The 16,315-nt window shown below is 43.7% G+C and overlaps 1 protein-coding gene across 1 annotated transcript in view; it reads left to right on the top strand.

Annotated features, from left to right (window-relative positions):
- PDXDC1 (pyridoxal dependent decarboxylase domain containing 1) overlaps positions 1 to 16,315 on the top strand; it is a 75,694-nt gene that overhangs the window by 16,967 nt on the left and 42,412 nt on the right. Inside the window, exons 2-3 of the mRNA XM_066576221.1 lie at positions 9,361 to 9,434; positions 12,186 to 12,254. Coding sequence (XP_066432318.1) covers positions 9,361 to 9,434; positions 12,186 to 12,254 — 143 coding nt within the window. The remainder of the gene's footprint in view (positions 1 to 9,360; positions 9,435 to 12,185; positions 12,255 to 16,315) is intronic.

Below are 16,315 nucleotides of genomic sequence, written 5' to 3'. Positions count from 1 at the left end.
GATCTGCACATCCTCATCTGTGACGCAGAAGGAAAGCCATAAGGAGCAGTGAAAAAGAGCACCCAAAGATTAGAAGAATCTGCAACTTCATATTCAGATATTCATACTGCTGACATTTGCCACAAATTCATTCTTTTTGTTTCAAAAATATGTTTATTCGCTTAACTTTACATGTAACAGGTTACGTGCTTGTATCTCCTTTGCTGGCAGGTTTACGTACAATAATGTTGGGTGTTTATCTTGCAATGATACAAAACACAAATTCATTCTTATTAAAGAAAATTTATTTTCTTTTTTTTTTTTTTTGTAAATTTGAACCATTAGCCCCTTAAAAGGATCCTATCCGCTTGAACTTGCTGTCTACACTCAGGCCTCATGTTGTTATAGAGCACGAGGAGCTGAGCAGATTGATATACAGTTTTATGGGGAAAGATTCGGTACCGTATAAATTGTGTTTTTATAGATTTTATATCTCTGCTCATTCTGAGTTGAACAGTCCAATGGGCGGAGCTATCAGTGATTGACAGCTACCTGTGTATGACTGTACATATAGGGGTAGTTCTCAATCACTGATATGACCGCCCACTGGACTGTTCAACTGGGAATGAGTAGAGATATAAATGTATAAACCACAAGTTCTACTGAATCTTTCCCCATAAGGCCGCCTGCAGACGGGCGAAAATTCCGCGGCAGGATTTCCCGCAGGATTTCCATCCGTACATGCCTGCATAGGATTGCGTTACAATACGCAATCCTGTGCAGACGGCCGCGGTTTGTCTGCGTGAAATCACGCGCAGAAAACAAACCGCGGCATGCTCTATTGCGAGCCCCGCACAGAAACGTCACTCCCCGGCCGCCGGCTCCGCTCTGCGCATGTGCGGGCACATGAAAGAGCCGGAGGTGCGGGAGTGGGTGAGTTCCGCACTGCTCTCTGCAGGCGCTCAGGTCGGGTCCGACTGCGAGAATTCTCGCTGCCGGATCCGACCCGGCTGTTTGCAGGCGGCCTAACACTATATACCAATCTGCTCAGCTCCTTCTGCTCTATAACATGATGCCTGCAGTTTGGACAGCATGCTAGAGCTGACAGATTTCCTTTAAACCTTTGCACATTCTGAGCTGAACAGTCCAATGGGCGGTCCTATCAGTGTTTGACAGCTACCCCTGTATGTACAGTCACACACAGCTGTCAGTCACAGATTGGACCTCCCATTGGACTGTTCGGCGCTGAATGTGCATGCAGTTTGTGTAGCAAATTCTAGCTAACGGATTACCTTTAACCCCTTGAGTGGCACGCACGGAAATTTTCCGGGAGAAGCTCCACTGCTCATAGCGACATAGCCCATGTATCACTATGGAAGCTGCAGAGCACAATGCCACAAGCTGTGACATTGTGCTCTGCCTGCACAGACCCACAGAGAACAAACCAAGGGCTTTGAAAAACCAGCAGAAGATATTGCCAATCTGCCGGCAACCTCCTGCTTTGTTTACAGGTTGCCATAGAGACCATCGGCTTGTCAGAAGCAAGCCGATGGTCTCTGTGGCAGGGAGAGCTTGGTGCTTGGCTGTCAGAGGACAGCTAGGTACCAGCTCTTACAGCAGAGATCAGAGAAAACCTCCGATCTCTGCTGTTAACCCCTTACATGCTGCAGTCTATGTGACTGCAGCATGTAAAGGGCTGTCACTGCAGCATGTAAAGGGCTGTCACCATCGGACCCCCGGAATGTGATCAGGGGTCCTGATGGGTCCCTGTGGAAGTCCCCTAAAGGGACAAAAAAAAATTTTTTAAAAAGTTAAAAAATTATAAAAAAAAATAATAAAAACACTTGTCTCCCTTTACTTTGTAAAAAAAATCAAAAATACAATCACACATGTGGTATCCATGCGTCGTAATGACCCAGAGAAGGAAGTTAATGCATTATTTAACCCCTTAATGACATGGCCTCTTTTTTTCCTCCCCCCTGTTTAAAAAATCACAACTTGTCCCGCAAAAAACAAGCCCTTATATGGCCATGTCAATGGAAAAATGAAAAAGTTATGGCTCTTGAGACGCAACTGCAAAATTAGTTGAAATTCAATGATTAGACCATTTTAAAAAACCTGCCCTGGTGGGCACGACAGGGCGGTAGGAAACCTGCCACTCAAGAGGTTAATGACCAGTGTGTTTCAGTCCTAAATCGCCAGTCACTTTTTAGCACTTTCTTTTTTTTTTTTTTTTTTTTTTTAATGCATGTGGTGGTAGTTTAATAGTTTTTTTTTTTATTTTTTTTATTTTCTTCTTTCTTGGGTGACCGAAATTATTTTGCTGTTTTTTGTTTTTTTTGTTTGTTTGTTTTTTTACCCTCTCGTAACATGTAGGGCTATTTTTTAATACCCTTTTTCACTGAAATCTTCTTTTTCATTTCATTAGGGATTATGTGTACAAAAAGAAACCTATATTGTACAGTCTATAGTTCCTTATTTTTAAAATGAGTACATTTGCACTAAAGTATTGGAAAGGGTTCCCCATTTTGTTTAGGTTGCTTTCATATATAACTTGTATAGTTTTGAATTAATGGGGGGACATGTTGATATTTTAGCTCGGCATGGGCGCTTATTTGATTACTGCATTTGTTATTTGCTAATATGTCCCTCATGACGTTATATAAGACCTCTGGGGGACATCCAATGTCTTTTTTTTTTTTTTTGCACTTTTCCACTGTAACTGGGGCATCCACATGAGCCCCATTTGCAGGTGAAGTCATTCACCTATGTTTATTAGTGGCAAAGCTGATCTGGGCCTGCTAAGGCCCAGGAAGAGTTGGCTGGCAATCATGTGATCGCAGGGTCCAGTAGAGGAAACTACACTGCTGCTTCCTCTATTCACTACATGGCTCTGGATTGCAGGAATTCTAAACCCAATATACATATTAGGCACTGGGTCCGAATTGGGTGAAGGCTGGTATCACACAATGTTCTGTGAAATCGGCACTGGGTCCGTCATGGTTTCTGTCCTCCAAGCTGGAAACTACATGGGTACGGACCCTAGACATCACCAACAAGTGCTCAGTATTTTTCTATCCAGTGTAAAATACTAACAGGGACAAAAACTGTACGAGACGGATAAAAGATGTCTCCATCTCACAATCCTTCCCTGTGGTTCCATCTTGGTTTTCGTTCCATTAAATTTTATGCATGGCGGACGGAATCGAGGATGGAACCAGCACTGCTTTTACAAAAAGTTTTTAACTGAATGTGAACCGATTACAAACTGAAGCATGCGTGCAAATACCTTTTTGGGGTAGAGTAGCTGATTATTGTATATGCAGGCCCTTGCACACTCCACAAGTTTTACTCTAGGAAGTCTTCTGGAGTTCTTCCTCCAACCAGCATAGTGCACACAATGTAAATGGGCTGTACACACTCCTGGCTGGTAGGTGGTGGCTGGACTTCCCCATCCCTCAATTTTTTGTCCTCATGCGCCCAGTGGTGTTCTGTCAGACATCAGATGCACTTCTAGCAGCAGACTTCTGTTAAAGTGGTTCCAGTGACACTCTTTCAGTTGAGCGAGAGAGATTCTCCCTGGCTGCGTGTGATGGCATGCCCCATTTGGGAGGTTCAGCACTTCTGTTTGGCTATGTCTGGCAATTGTGGGTAAGGAAATTCTCCCAATATCCGGAGAAGACATTTACGCTTCTGGGAAACTTCTGATTGGGGATGAGTCTGGCACTTGGTGTCCTGTATTTATCAGTTGTTTCCCCCTCTGCCATCTGTATCTCTCATTCTCAGTTTTCTCTGAACTGGTTGGAGGAGACTAGCTGCTATGATGGTTTTTATATACTGAACATAGACAAAACAGCAGATGCTGCTTTCTAAAGCTCTCTGTAGCACACACCAAAATGACATCATCATGAAGGACACTTACTGGGCAGTGTAAATATGTTTTAGTAGTTGTAACACATTAAATCACTAAAGGCCTTTTTACATGGAACGATTGTCGTTCAAAAAAAAAAGTTCAAACAAGCAAAAGTGAACGATATCGTTCAGTCTAAAGGCAGTCAATGAGTGAGCGCTGAACTGTAAATCGTTGACTTTTCATTCGTCATTCATTTTATACAGACAAAGACATCACTGTTGGTTCATTCACTTATCGTTAGACATCACTGTTGGTTCATTCACTTATCGTTAGACATCACTGTTGGTTCATTCACTTATCGTTCTGCTCAAATAGCGCTCGTATAGTCGTTCTTATTCACATTGTGAACAATTAAACAATGTCTCGTGTGACCGAGTCAACGACGTATCTGCTTGTACAAACGGGCTATCTGAACAAACTCTGACCTAATTCGCTAATTTGGTGTAAACGGATACTTACTGTTAACTCCAGCAGCCATAGTGTGAGTCTCAGCCTCTCCTCCCTCTTCTATTCTCCGCTCCTCATAGACGTCTATGTGCAGCATGAGTCCTAACCATCCACTTATCAGCAATGTAAATATTGGTACCACGTAATACGTGGTAGTATCCGCTCATGTGAGAGCCCTATAAACTGTGACTATCCCTTCAATGTTATATAGTATTGATTGTACATGGTTCTGGATGCCGTGTACGTGTATTTGTACGCATACTGTGGCTTGTTGAAGCTGTCTGTGTAAAATGAGAGCTCAGGTGTTAGAGAGAAGTGGATATTTGTCTGCAGTTCCTTAATAGGAAACCTGAGAAGTGCAGTCAGAAAATAGACAAGGTGTGATGGTGTTTGCTTAGTTTATGCCGGTTTCTATTCATCCAGCGAGTTTATCAAGTTAATTAATAAAATGAATATTTTTAGATCGGCCTGAAAGTCTCTGAGTCATTGTTAAAACAAGATAAAAACAAATGTTCCTGCCATCTTCTAGGATCGGGAGTTTACATAGTCGCGGCTGGGTCAAAAATCAACTTCTTGGCTCACTCCAGAGCATCTGCCGTCTCAGGATTCATTCATATCTGCCCCCTCCTACGCTGTGCAATTTCTTGTAGAAGAGCAGGGGGGCCAGAGGAAGAACTCAAAGCTGCTTGGACCCAATGCAAAATCTGTAACCATCTCCAACTATCACATCGCTTGTAGTACTGGTCTTCTCCTATGGGGCAGAGGGACCTCTTGATCCCCTCAAGGTCCAGGTGCAACTCTGCACCCTGAAGGTGACACTTGGTGCTTTTACAAGAAAGGGATGGCCTTTTACTATTTTCACTCATAAGAAGTGACCAGCTTGATATCGGGCATGCCTGTCATCCATTATTCACATGCAATGAAGTGAAATTGTAATGTGATTGATGAAATCCACCGCAAAATCTGTGTATTATTACACAGAATGAACCGACCCAAGCCACATAATTAGAGCCCCATGCATGCAGCCTAACAGCCCCCCTGCACAGTACTGTACTGCCTCCATACACGCCCATACAGGGTCCTTTTTGAATTTCCTATTTTCGGAGGCGTTCTACCTTAGAAGTAACGCTTCTAGGACAGAATATGTCTGATGGGGTATGTCACAACTTCTCTTGGCTGATTCGTACGGAATTTGGCAAATGGAAACCCCAAGATGAAATTGGAAACCTACAGAAGTGCAGTACAGACTTCATAGACTTCCTTGGCAGTCCTATTCGCCCAAGTGCTTAAACACTAAGGATATGTTCACACAGGGAGGGTTCTCTACAGATTTTTGTGCTGTGGAAAACCCCTCCTAAGGGTTTGGATTTTAGTGTGAATTAGGCCCCCTTATTTGAGTGCGTCCCCTGTGACCATACATGAAAGCGTTGTTCACTCTAACTAAATACTCTTGAGTTATTACAGATTTTTCTGTTGAGCCTCAGAGGTCATACGTGAATTTGGCTGCAGTCAAATGGGGCAGACCTGCGTGCGGCCGGCTGATGCAGATTTCACGTACAAAGCATGTCAAGAATTGACATGTCAGTTTTTTGGGGGGGTGGGTGGAGGAGGGGGAAGAGGGTGTTTCTCTTTTTTTTTTTTTTTTTTTCTCAGCGCGAATTTCAAAAACTGCACACTATGGCATGAATTTTCATAGCATTCTACAAATCCGTGGAATCTGTGGCCAAGTGCACGGTGAATTCCCGTTGTATAATCTGCCCATACATGCTGCAGACTATCTGTAGTAGCCTCGTGTGGATTGTTTCTAATTGTTTCGAATTGTCGGGCTGCAGCTGGATATCCTATTGTTTCAAATGACATCCTAAGGCTGGATTCACATGAGCTTTTGCGCATTGGTGCGCAATTTTGTACATCGGGGTTGCATATTTTCGCTCACAATTGTGTTTTTGACTGTACTGTGTGCGCAAAACAACACGCAACGATGCTGTCAGTCATTGAAACGGCCAATTCTTTATCTGTGCAAATGCAAAGGAAAATGGAACATGCTGCGTATTTTTTTTTGCACGATGGAATTGCGCATGCAAATACATGCTTGGGAATGAACCTACTCAATGGGTTCTATTCACTGTGTATTGCACGCTCGATCACATGTGCAAATATGGTAATGTGAATTCAGCTTTTTTTTGCAGCAAATTTGGCGAAAATGTACACTTTTTCTGATGCGGTTTTCATGCGACTTATTTTTTTATTTTTTTTTTAAACCACTATCAAACCACCCTCGGCGTGATTGCACCATAATAATGCAAGGCCTTTGTTGTACATTCATTCTTCTGACAACACATCAAACAGAAATCTTAACAAAATGACAGTTAGACCGGACTCGTACAAGCAGGTCGCGAGATAGACGCTCGCGGCACGCAGCCAGTACGCAATGACATTACATATTGGCTGCATGTCGCCCATTGCCATGTACTTTCTTGGTGTGTATGCGCACATAACATGCGCCAAGATAGAACATGCTGCGATTTTCCTTGTGCACGTATTTCGCAGAAGTATTGGGAGTGGCAACATGGCCGCCTGGCAGATTGGTACAGTGCATTACGTGTGCGGAACATGCAGCACCGACACGCCCGTATGAGCCTGGTTTTACAGCTTGCACACTGTGACCCAAATGCCTCCACCTATGCTTAACCCATACATATATCATTTGCAGAATCACGTATGATATCATCACTTACGTAATATATTAATAATGGCTCTGCCTGGGGGAAGACGCGTCATTATTAATGTATTACATAATTCATTTACATAATTGCATACATTATCACTTGTGTATACATGAAGGTTCACAAGTCTTGTAATAATGTATGTTGTGTGTTCTCGTGGATTATTTTCCAAATGTGTATTATAAGGGAAAGCCCTTTATAGTTGAGTGATATGGATGTAATTTTGTGAATTTTTATGGACCTGTTCTCCTAATTTACTAAACATTGTCCTATATGTAAATGGACTAATTGTTCTAATTGGATCCCAGTGATGGGAGGAGGCGCGGCGGAGCTAAGTTCCTAGACTTAGCTCCGCCCCATCCCGCCCCTCCTATTGCAAACAGTCCCAAGGGGTGGAGAGGGGGTGGGAGCTCAGTGCACTGCTCCTGGCTCTTCCAGCCTCCTCCCCCTGCAGAGAGAGACGACTTATATCGGCCGGGCGTGGAATACCCGGCCGATATACGATCATCTGAATAAGCCCTTAAATTGAGGATCATCATTTTTGACCAATGATCTTCTTCACACCAATCTTCATTTCTAAAAATCTGATCACATGATCATTTACAACTAATCAGCATTTACATATCAAACTTCATTCTTTTCTAAGATTATCTGCTTTTTGCGTTTTTAATTTTCTGCAGGTTCTACCTACATATTTAAAGCTGCAAGGACATTCTACCACATATACTATCCCAGTATTATCGCAGGTCATAAAATCCTCCATATAATAAGGATTATTGCTACACACACCATAAAAAACATCAACCGTCCCTCTAATTATGTTTTTGGCATGCCCTTTATTTTTAGTAGCGGCTATATTTGTATGTCTTATTATAGCTATGGGCCCACTTATCTCTAATAGTACCCCACCTGCAATGTACAATTTGTGGCTTTTCTGGGAGGTACTCGCCTGTTATGGGGTCATGTTTTAGTATATGCCAGTTTTTTAAAATAATAATCCTCATACAATACGAGTCTTAAGTTACATAATAAAAAGCGCATTAATAAGAACGTCCTTTTCAGTAAGCTGTACGGCCATCTTCATCCTCATCACCTTCCCTGATTACGTCCTTACAGGCGGCATCTATTAGATTACTCTCATAGATCGGTTTTCTTGTCATCTTTTCTCCACAATTTTTGATTGTGAAAGGAAGTCTGTCCTATTTGTACAGTCTCTACAGATTCTTTAAATGTCCCTTTTGGCAAATTATCCAACCATGGTTTAAAGTGGCAACTACCATAATGGATGGAACTATTGCAGTCAGTTTTATTTACAAAAAAAGGTTTCTGTTCTTAATTTACTCGCTTCTTTAAAAATCGTAAGATCTAAAAACTCAACACTAAGAAGAAATTTATCGCATTTTTCTCTTACTGTTCTCATATACCTAAGAAAATTTTCTAATTCCACAGCATCACCATTCCAAATAACAATGACGTCATCAATAAATCTTTGTACATCAATAGTTTACATGAAAAAGGGGTTATTAAAAATACTTTCTTCTTCTCAGACCAACAGGTACAACTAAGCATAACTGGGCTGTCAGCTGAATACAATGTAATCAGGTGCTTCCATGGAAAACACATCCTGCTATCTCTCTCTGGCTGAACGATGGATTTTATGCTCACCTAAAAATCATTGCTCAGCCGAAGAGTGAAAGATGAAAGGGTTTACACTCAACGATTATTGCTCAAAAGCTATTGTTTGAACGAATTTTGAGGGATAATTGTTGCGTGTAAATGAGACTTTAGAATGTCCTTGCGGCTTAAATAAAATGAAGGCAGAATCTGCAGAAAATAAGAGGCTCGAATAGCGGAGCATTGTTCTAATATTAGAAAAAGGAAAGATGGACCGTGGCTTTTCAACACATTTTGCCGAGAAACATGGTAAAAATCCAGGGGCATAGAAATCGTTTAAAAACATGACACTAGTGGGGCGTAGAGTTTGTGACCGCGATTAGTAAACGAGAGGGCTTCCGGATATATAACGAATACACTGAGTCCCATCCGGAGGAATATTGGTTTAGAACTGAAAAGTGCTTTTTAAAGTAATGTACCTTTAAGGCCTCTTTTCTCCAGGTCATCTGGATTGGAGTCTTACTTTCTAGAATACATTCATTGAATATATTGATGGTTCTTATCTAAGTGCTTGATTTTCTGGATAAGAGACTCTGCGGGTCTCATGTAAAAACTAGTACAGGCAAAACCATTTTTTACAAATGATCTTTTACTAATTTTGTGGTTTTTATCATTTTGTAGATGGTGGACCCAACCTTGGCAGAAATGGGGAAGAATCTTAATGAAGCAATGAAGATGCTGGAAGATGGGCAAAAGTGGGTATAAATATCCAACAGTATATAATTTGTAAGGCCAGTTTCACATGTGTAATGAGATAATAATGCTGGTCGTTCGGGTAATTAAATCTTTGAGGGGTGGGAATACTTCACCTGTATGAAACCGACTTTGTGTCGTATTTGTGTTACACCGCCAATGCTGACAGGTAAAGCAGCTTATTAATATTGCATTGAGCTAATGTAGTTCTAGCAGCCGGTTGGCATGACTGGAGCCGCAGTACTGATGGGGCTCTTGTACTGCTGCACCATCCAGAGAGTATAGCACCCCTTGAACTCCAGCTTTGGGGGCAGCGCTGCAAGTACTGTGAAGGCCTGCTGTTTGAACTTTTTAGGGGCATCATGTATACCACATAAGGTCATCAGTAGCTGATCGGCCAGGGTCTGCCGTTTAGGACCCCTGCTGATTAGGTGCCTACTCTCAGCATCGCGATTCATAGGAGTCAGAAGTGGAAGCTGCTTCTATGACCCCTTTGTAGTGGCCGGTGCTTGTAACTACACATGCAGCTCCCATTGATTTCAGTGAGAGCTGCGCCTGCAGTTACAAACACTGGCCACTACACCGGGATCAGAGCAGCAGCATCCGCTCATACTCCTGTGTGTAGCTGTGCTGACAGTATGCGCCTGATTGCTGGGATGCAGGGCAGGGGGCCTCAGCAGATCAATTATTAATGACTTATCTCGAGGATAGGTCATCCAAAGTAGTTTGTGTGGGAAAACCCCTTTAAGGGTCCAGCCACACATTTTTTGCAGCTCGAAAAATTTGCAGCAAATCCGCCCTAAAATCTGCGTTAAATCCACTCGAAATGATGCGGATCCACAGCAGATTTCACCCATTCGATTTAAAATTCTGTTGACGCAATAAAACCTTCCAAAGATGCACAGAAAGCAGCTACACGGAGCGTACCCTAATAGTATGATGTCCACAGGCCAGAGCTTGAGGACTATATATGTCCTCTTCCTCAGCGGTCTGAAGATGGTACATTTTACTACGCCGCCTGTATGCACCAGCTCTGCCTCCCTGGGCACTGCCACCTCTTGGCAGGACAGCTGGTAATGAGTGTCCAATCTTTTTTCTTTCTCTATTGCTGTCTACTAAGGCCAGCTGCACACGAGCGTGACGGGCTCCGCTGCGGAATATTCCGCGGTGAAGCCCGTCACGGCGCCCCCCAAAGACCCCATACTTAGCAGTGGATCCGGCGTTTTCGCTCCCGCATGACGCTTCCCCGCCCACCGCGTTACATGACGCGGCCGGCCGTGTCATGTGACGCCCACCGCGTTACATGACGCGGCCGGCCGCGTCATATGACGCGGCGGCGGTAGGCGGGAAAGCGTTTTCACGCTATCTTCCGCTGTGTTACAGCGGGAGATAGCGTGAACGGACGGCTTCCATTGACTGCAATGGAAGCCGTCAGCGCGTACACCTGCGGCAAATAGAGCATGCCGCGGGTGAGGACGGGAGATTTCACGGTGCGAAATTCCGCGGTGGAATTCCGCACTGTGTGCCCTGAGCTATTAGGTTCAATAGAACCTAATAGCTGCGGGCAACGCAGCGGATTTGCGCCGCGGAATTCCGCACCGTGAAATCTCCCGTCCTCACCCGCGGCATGCTCTATTTGCCGCAGGTGTACACGCTGAAATCCGGAAATCCGTTCGTGGGAAGGAGGCCTAAGGCCGGATTCCCACGTACTGTATTCATATTTGCACACGTTGTCTCACAGTTTTATGTTTTGGGTGTTGCACATTTACGCGCACAACTTTTTTTTTTTTTTTAACTGTACTTTTTGCAAGCCACGGTTCCATGCATTGAAATGGCTAATTAACCTAATTAGTTGGTATGTTCTATTTTCCTGTATAATAAAAGGTAGCAAAGAAGTGGCAGCATAAGATGATGCAGAAAAAACTCTTCAGGTAAAAGAACATTTTTATTGTTTCGTAGTTAAAAATAGGCAACATTTCGACCTAATCAAGGTCTTTTTCAAGCAATTTACAGATGAAACAAGGTATGGTATCCATGTTCATCTTATGCTGCCACTTCTTTGCTGCCTTTTATTGTAATTTTGAAGGAGCATAGGTCCATAGCCCCGAAGTTGGCTTGGCATTTTTTGACCACTGGAGGTCTTTGAATTTGGTCTCCCCCTTCCTCCTAAAGAAGTCCTTTCTGTGGGGGTTGTGTGAGTGCTGTGGCTCTTTTCTATTTTCCTGTAGATAGAACAAGCTGTTTATTTTGTTGCGCACACAAAATATGTGCATGTGAACCAACCCACTGAAATCAATGGGTTCCATTCTCTGCGTATTCTCTGCACACAAATACGTCCGTGTACATAAGCCCCAAGTCATACTGGCTTCTCATGGAGTTGTATCCTGCATACAGGTTGAGGATGGTGACACGGATCCCAACACCCACGCCTGCAGCCACCGACCCGCCAGATGGTTATTGGCTGGCTCACAACCCAACCTTCCTAATGTATTCCCTATTTACATATATAGTGTCTGTCTCCACTTACTCCACAGGTTCCTCTTAACGTCCTCTATACATGCCATTCCCTGAACCGGTCTACCTGAGCACATTTCTTGTGAAGGTATTTAGGTCAGGTACTATTATGAAGTCATTAATTTGGGAAGTTGTTAGTATGAGTCGTCTTATGTAAGGAGAGTGGTCTACCACATCCTGCAGGCTCGCCTACTCTGTTTGCTCTAGGTGTCTAATGCATTCTATCATGTTATCAATAGGTCGGCAGAAGAAGATAAAGATGCCAAGAAATACACCAGGAAAGATATACCTGGCCCGCTTCAGGGAAGGTGGGTAGTGATGTGTATTCCCGACCATAGTCACTAGTGGTTTCAGATAGTTCAATCCCAACTACTTTTTACTGGCATAGGTTTTCTCTCCATGTAAACCTACATACCCGTCATCATGAAACTTTCAGTCTTTTCTTTCCACATCTGTTTCCTCTCCTTCTCGACAACTGTGCTTTCGGTGTCAGCTGGCCCTTTTCAGATTTTCATGCTATTGAAAGATTTCTTGGTAGAACATGACTAATAAAAAAAACTCAAACATTAATTACCATAACAAGGCTGTATAAATGGGAGATGGGCCAAATGCTTCTGTAGCGCCACCTATTGGAAGGCAGCTTCCTTATAGGGCTGTGTCTGACCTTTTTAACACACCTTGTAACATGACTATGAATGTAAGCCACACCATAAGGAATAGAGGCACAATATACAGAGCGTTGTCTGGGGGTTCTTGCCCCTCATCCGTGCAGAGTAGAGTAGTCTTTGGCTGACTAAAACTCCTCTGATATGGGTGTAAGAGTAGAGTTTATTTTTGTGAAAACTGCCAAGATGACTTTTGGGGTCTAATATACTATGCAATGCCTCCTGGGAAAAAATATGCTATCTTATTTTGCAAGGCCTATTACTGTAAGACGTTTGACATTTCCATCCAATTTGCATACCCCTTTTCCCAGGAGCATTGCATGGCTTATAAGACTCCTTACACCATCTTGGTACTCCCCACAAGGAGAAACAATGCCCCCCCCTTCCCAAGGCTGGTTTCACAAAAATACTGGTCTTGTCTAATTAATGAATACATGCCAGACAAGGCATCCGTGATAACCCATGGCATAGCCCATCAAGCTGAAAAACATAGTTGAGGCTTAAGATAAAACAAGCATTTGCATGCCAATTATCTTTCCCAACTCTTGCAGTGAACATCACACATGGCAGATATTGAGTAACATGGGTATGCCCTCACATTGTCAAGCTAAAAGCCACTTTTTGGTACTGGGGTTGTCAGATGGTCATACCGCTACTACTACATGGTGTCGCTGATGATTGGCTTCCTGCATCATGTTGCCAATTTGCTTATATTCCAGAAAAGAGGCACTTGCATCTCCAGTGATCAGACCTGTCCCATAAGTACTGCAGTGTATTGTGATTGTATTGCCAGCGCTAGAATAATAATTAATTCGTAATGTCCTCCTCTTCTCTATTGGTTGAAAGTAAGGAAGTGAGCAAGTAGGAGCCTGTTTTGACCTGCCATCCACATGGCATGATTGGAACTGTAATTAGAAGTGCCAACTTTACACCCTATTTTGAATTATTCTCATAGGACTTGTAATAAAGTTTCGAACACCGGGGAAAATCAAGTGAAATATATATTTTTGTACTAAGGTCTATATATTAATTCTATAAATAATGTATTTCCATATAGTCGGATTTCCTTCAGCCAAGCTGATGATTTAAATAAATTCCTAAAAATTGCATCCTACTACTAATATCTAATGACGAGGTTCAGATAAGTCATTGCTGCAAGCCGTTATGTAACACTAATCTCATGTGACCGTTCAGACCCAGAGGGCATAGTTATGAAACGGAAAAGCAGCATCCAAATGTTTACTTGGAAGAGGCAATAGAGAAAAGATGAAATTGATTGAATTTAAGTGATACCACTTTTTTGTGGCTTTTATGATATATTTGTGACGGCCAAAGAATAGCAATACGTAAAATCTTTCAGAAGTTTAACGCTGGTGAACGTAAGGAGATCTGCGAGTTCCCTGACATGACTGCCTTGTAAAGAATTAGATTCTCCATGAAATAACAATTCTGGAGCATTTTGTTTCTTAGAATTCTGTGTTGTGTTCTTCTGTTATTCCTCCTGGAAATTTATAAATAAATTGATAGTTGCGTGTTACCAGTTGGCGGTTTGTTCCTGTACACTGTATTATTATCCAATCAGTGCTGACTGTGTAAGGACACACCCCTTTGACAAGAGATATTGTGTCACCCAGTTGTCAACTTATTCATAAATGTCTAGGAGGAATAAAGTTTCTAATACCCAGAATTAACATTTAAAGGGTAATGTGAATATTTTACTCACCAAGTATATCAGTAGAGCTAACCGGTTCCCCTTAAAGGCTATGTCCACCTTTGCAGTCACTTTCTCTTACTGTTCAAGAGCATCTAAAATGAAACAACTTTGCAAATTGATGTTTCTCGTCTGTTATCATTGGGGGACACAGCACTGACCTTGGGTATAGCTTCTGCCACTAGGAGGCAAGCAGTAGGAGCAGCCAGTAGGATACAACATAGATAATAAACAACAATACTCACGAACTGTAACTCATTCCAACACCGTGTGCGACTGCACCGAGGACCCTCCCCTAGGGAGTATACGTCACAGTTCCAATACCAGACTGGGTGGGTGCTGTGTCCCCCAATGAACAAGACGAGAAAGAGATTTTACGGTAAGTTCTTACCAAATCTTGTTTTCTCGTCTGTTATCATTGGGGGACACAGCTCTGACCTTGGGACGTTCTAGAGCAGTACCCAAGGGGGCGGGAAAATATAAGGCGTTGCATATGTAAGGACGCAATCTGTCCTTCAACTGCGACCAGCGTTAATGGATGGCTAGGTATCCCACATGCTCAGACAGAGCCTAAAGGGGCCTAAATAACAGCCCCATCCACCCTCTGAGGGAAGAAAAAAAACAAAACCCAGACAAGGAGCTTCCGACGAGGCACACGGCTTCCAAATAATACGGCCTGAGAATATGACCTTGCTGGCATAGTAACCCTGAATTGCTGCAAGGCAGAGTCATTGTAAGGAGTCCACTCTGGAAAAGCAGGGATCCAGTCGGAGTTGCCGGAATTACCGGCAGCGCGCCAGCGTGACTGAAGCATGCTACCTGCACGAGGTACTCTGGCGTAGTCAACCGAGAAACCTGCCCTGGAGCGTTCCTTGGAACTACCGAGAAGGTGCCCACCGATACCTCACCGAAGTGGATCCTGATACCGGCGGTAGGCCATACAGCGGGTAGATAACGACCGTTTCCTGTACCATCCGTACCCAATAGGCATCCGAAGATGAAACTGTGGAGCCATAGGCACCGAAACATCAGGGTTGTGGACCTTCTACCAGGTGACTTAGTTGTAAGTCAGGTCCCGTATACCTCCCGGTATTCAATCTCACCTACACCGTCCCTCCGTGATGAAGGGACATTCGACTCCAGACGCCAGTGGAGAAACGACCTGTTGAGATATGCAACCGTCTCATGCTGGAGTCCTGTGTTGCCCACGGTTGGAAGGCCTGCCGTATGACCTTGATGCTGTATATGCTGACAGCCTCCGTCCATGGCATCGGCTGTCTGATTAGCTGTAACTTGAAAAAGGGTCGTGAGAGGAAAAAGTTTAATTCCATGATTCTGCAACAATGCCCACGGCGTCCGCCTCTGCATGGCCCCATGGGCTAGCGAGGACTTCTGCTCATTTCGTGATCAACTAGGGCTGGCCCCGTGCTGGGATGCAATGTAACCGTGTGACTCCACTGGGTACAGAAAAATTGACCGCACAAGGCAGCAAGGGTACACTGGTCCGAGACTCACTGATCCCTTTGAGGAAACCTCCACAGTAGGGATGGAGGAACCCTAAAATTGCAGACAGTACAAGTATGGACTGTCTTACGCTGTCCTGCAAGTCATAATGCAGGGAGAACAATGCAGGAGAGTCGCAGCGAGTCGCTGGATCTGTCAGTCTTAACCCCATTGGACGTTTTACCTTCCTATACACAATCAGTCTCGCAAGCGACTAGGAGGGCCTAGTTTGCTGACGATCAGCGCTCTACACCTGAACCGACACTAGTGACCGTTTAGAATACCGAGCACTCCTACGGCCAGTCTCCCCATCCCGAATGGGAGAAACGTGGCCTGTTCTGCACCCCACTAGGGTCCGCAGGAGCTGTCTCCTGCAGAGAGCTATCCACGTCCTACTGACACGGCTGTAGAACTAGCAGTCCATGATTCCTAGAGAGTACACATGCCTTGTAGTTCAGAGAACCCCTGAAAGAAACGAACTCGGCATTAC

This window comes from Eleutherodactylus coqui, chromosome 8, assembly GCF_035609145.1.
Source record: "Eleutherodactylus coqui strain aEleCoq1 chromosome 8, aEleCoq1.hap1, whole genome shotgun sequence".
In the NCBI taxonomy this organism is placed as follows: domain Eukaryota; kingdom Metazoa; phylum Chordata; class Amphibia; order Anura; family Eleutherodactylidae; genus Eleutherodactylus; species Eleutherodactylus coqui.
Note: the sequence above shows the minus strand (reverse complement) of the source record. Positions and strands in the feature narration are given on the sequence as shown.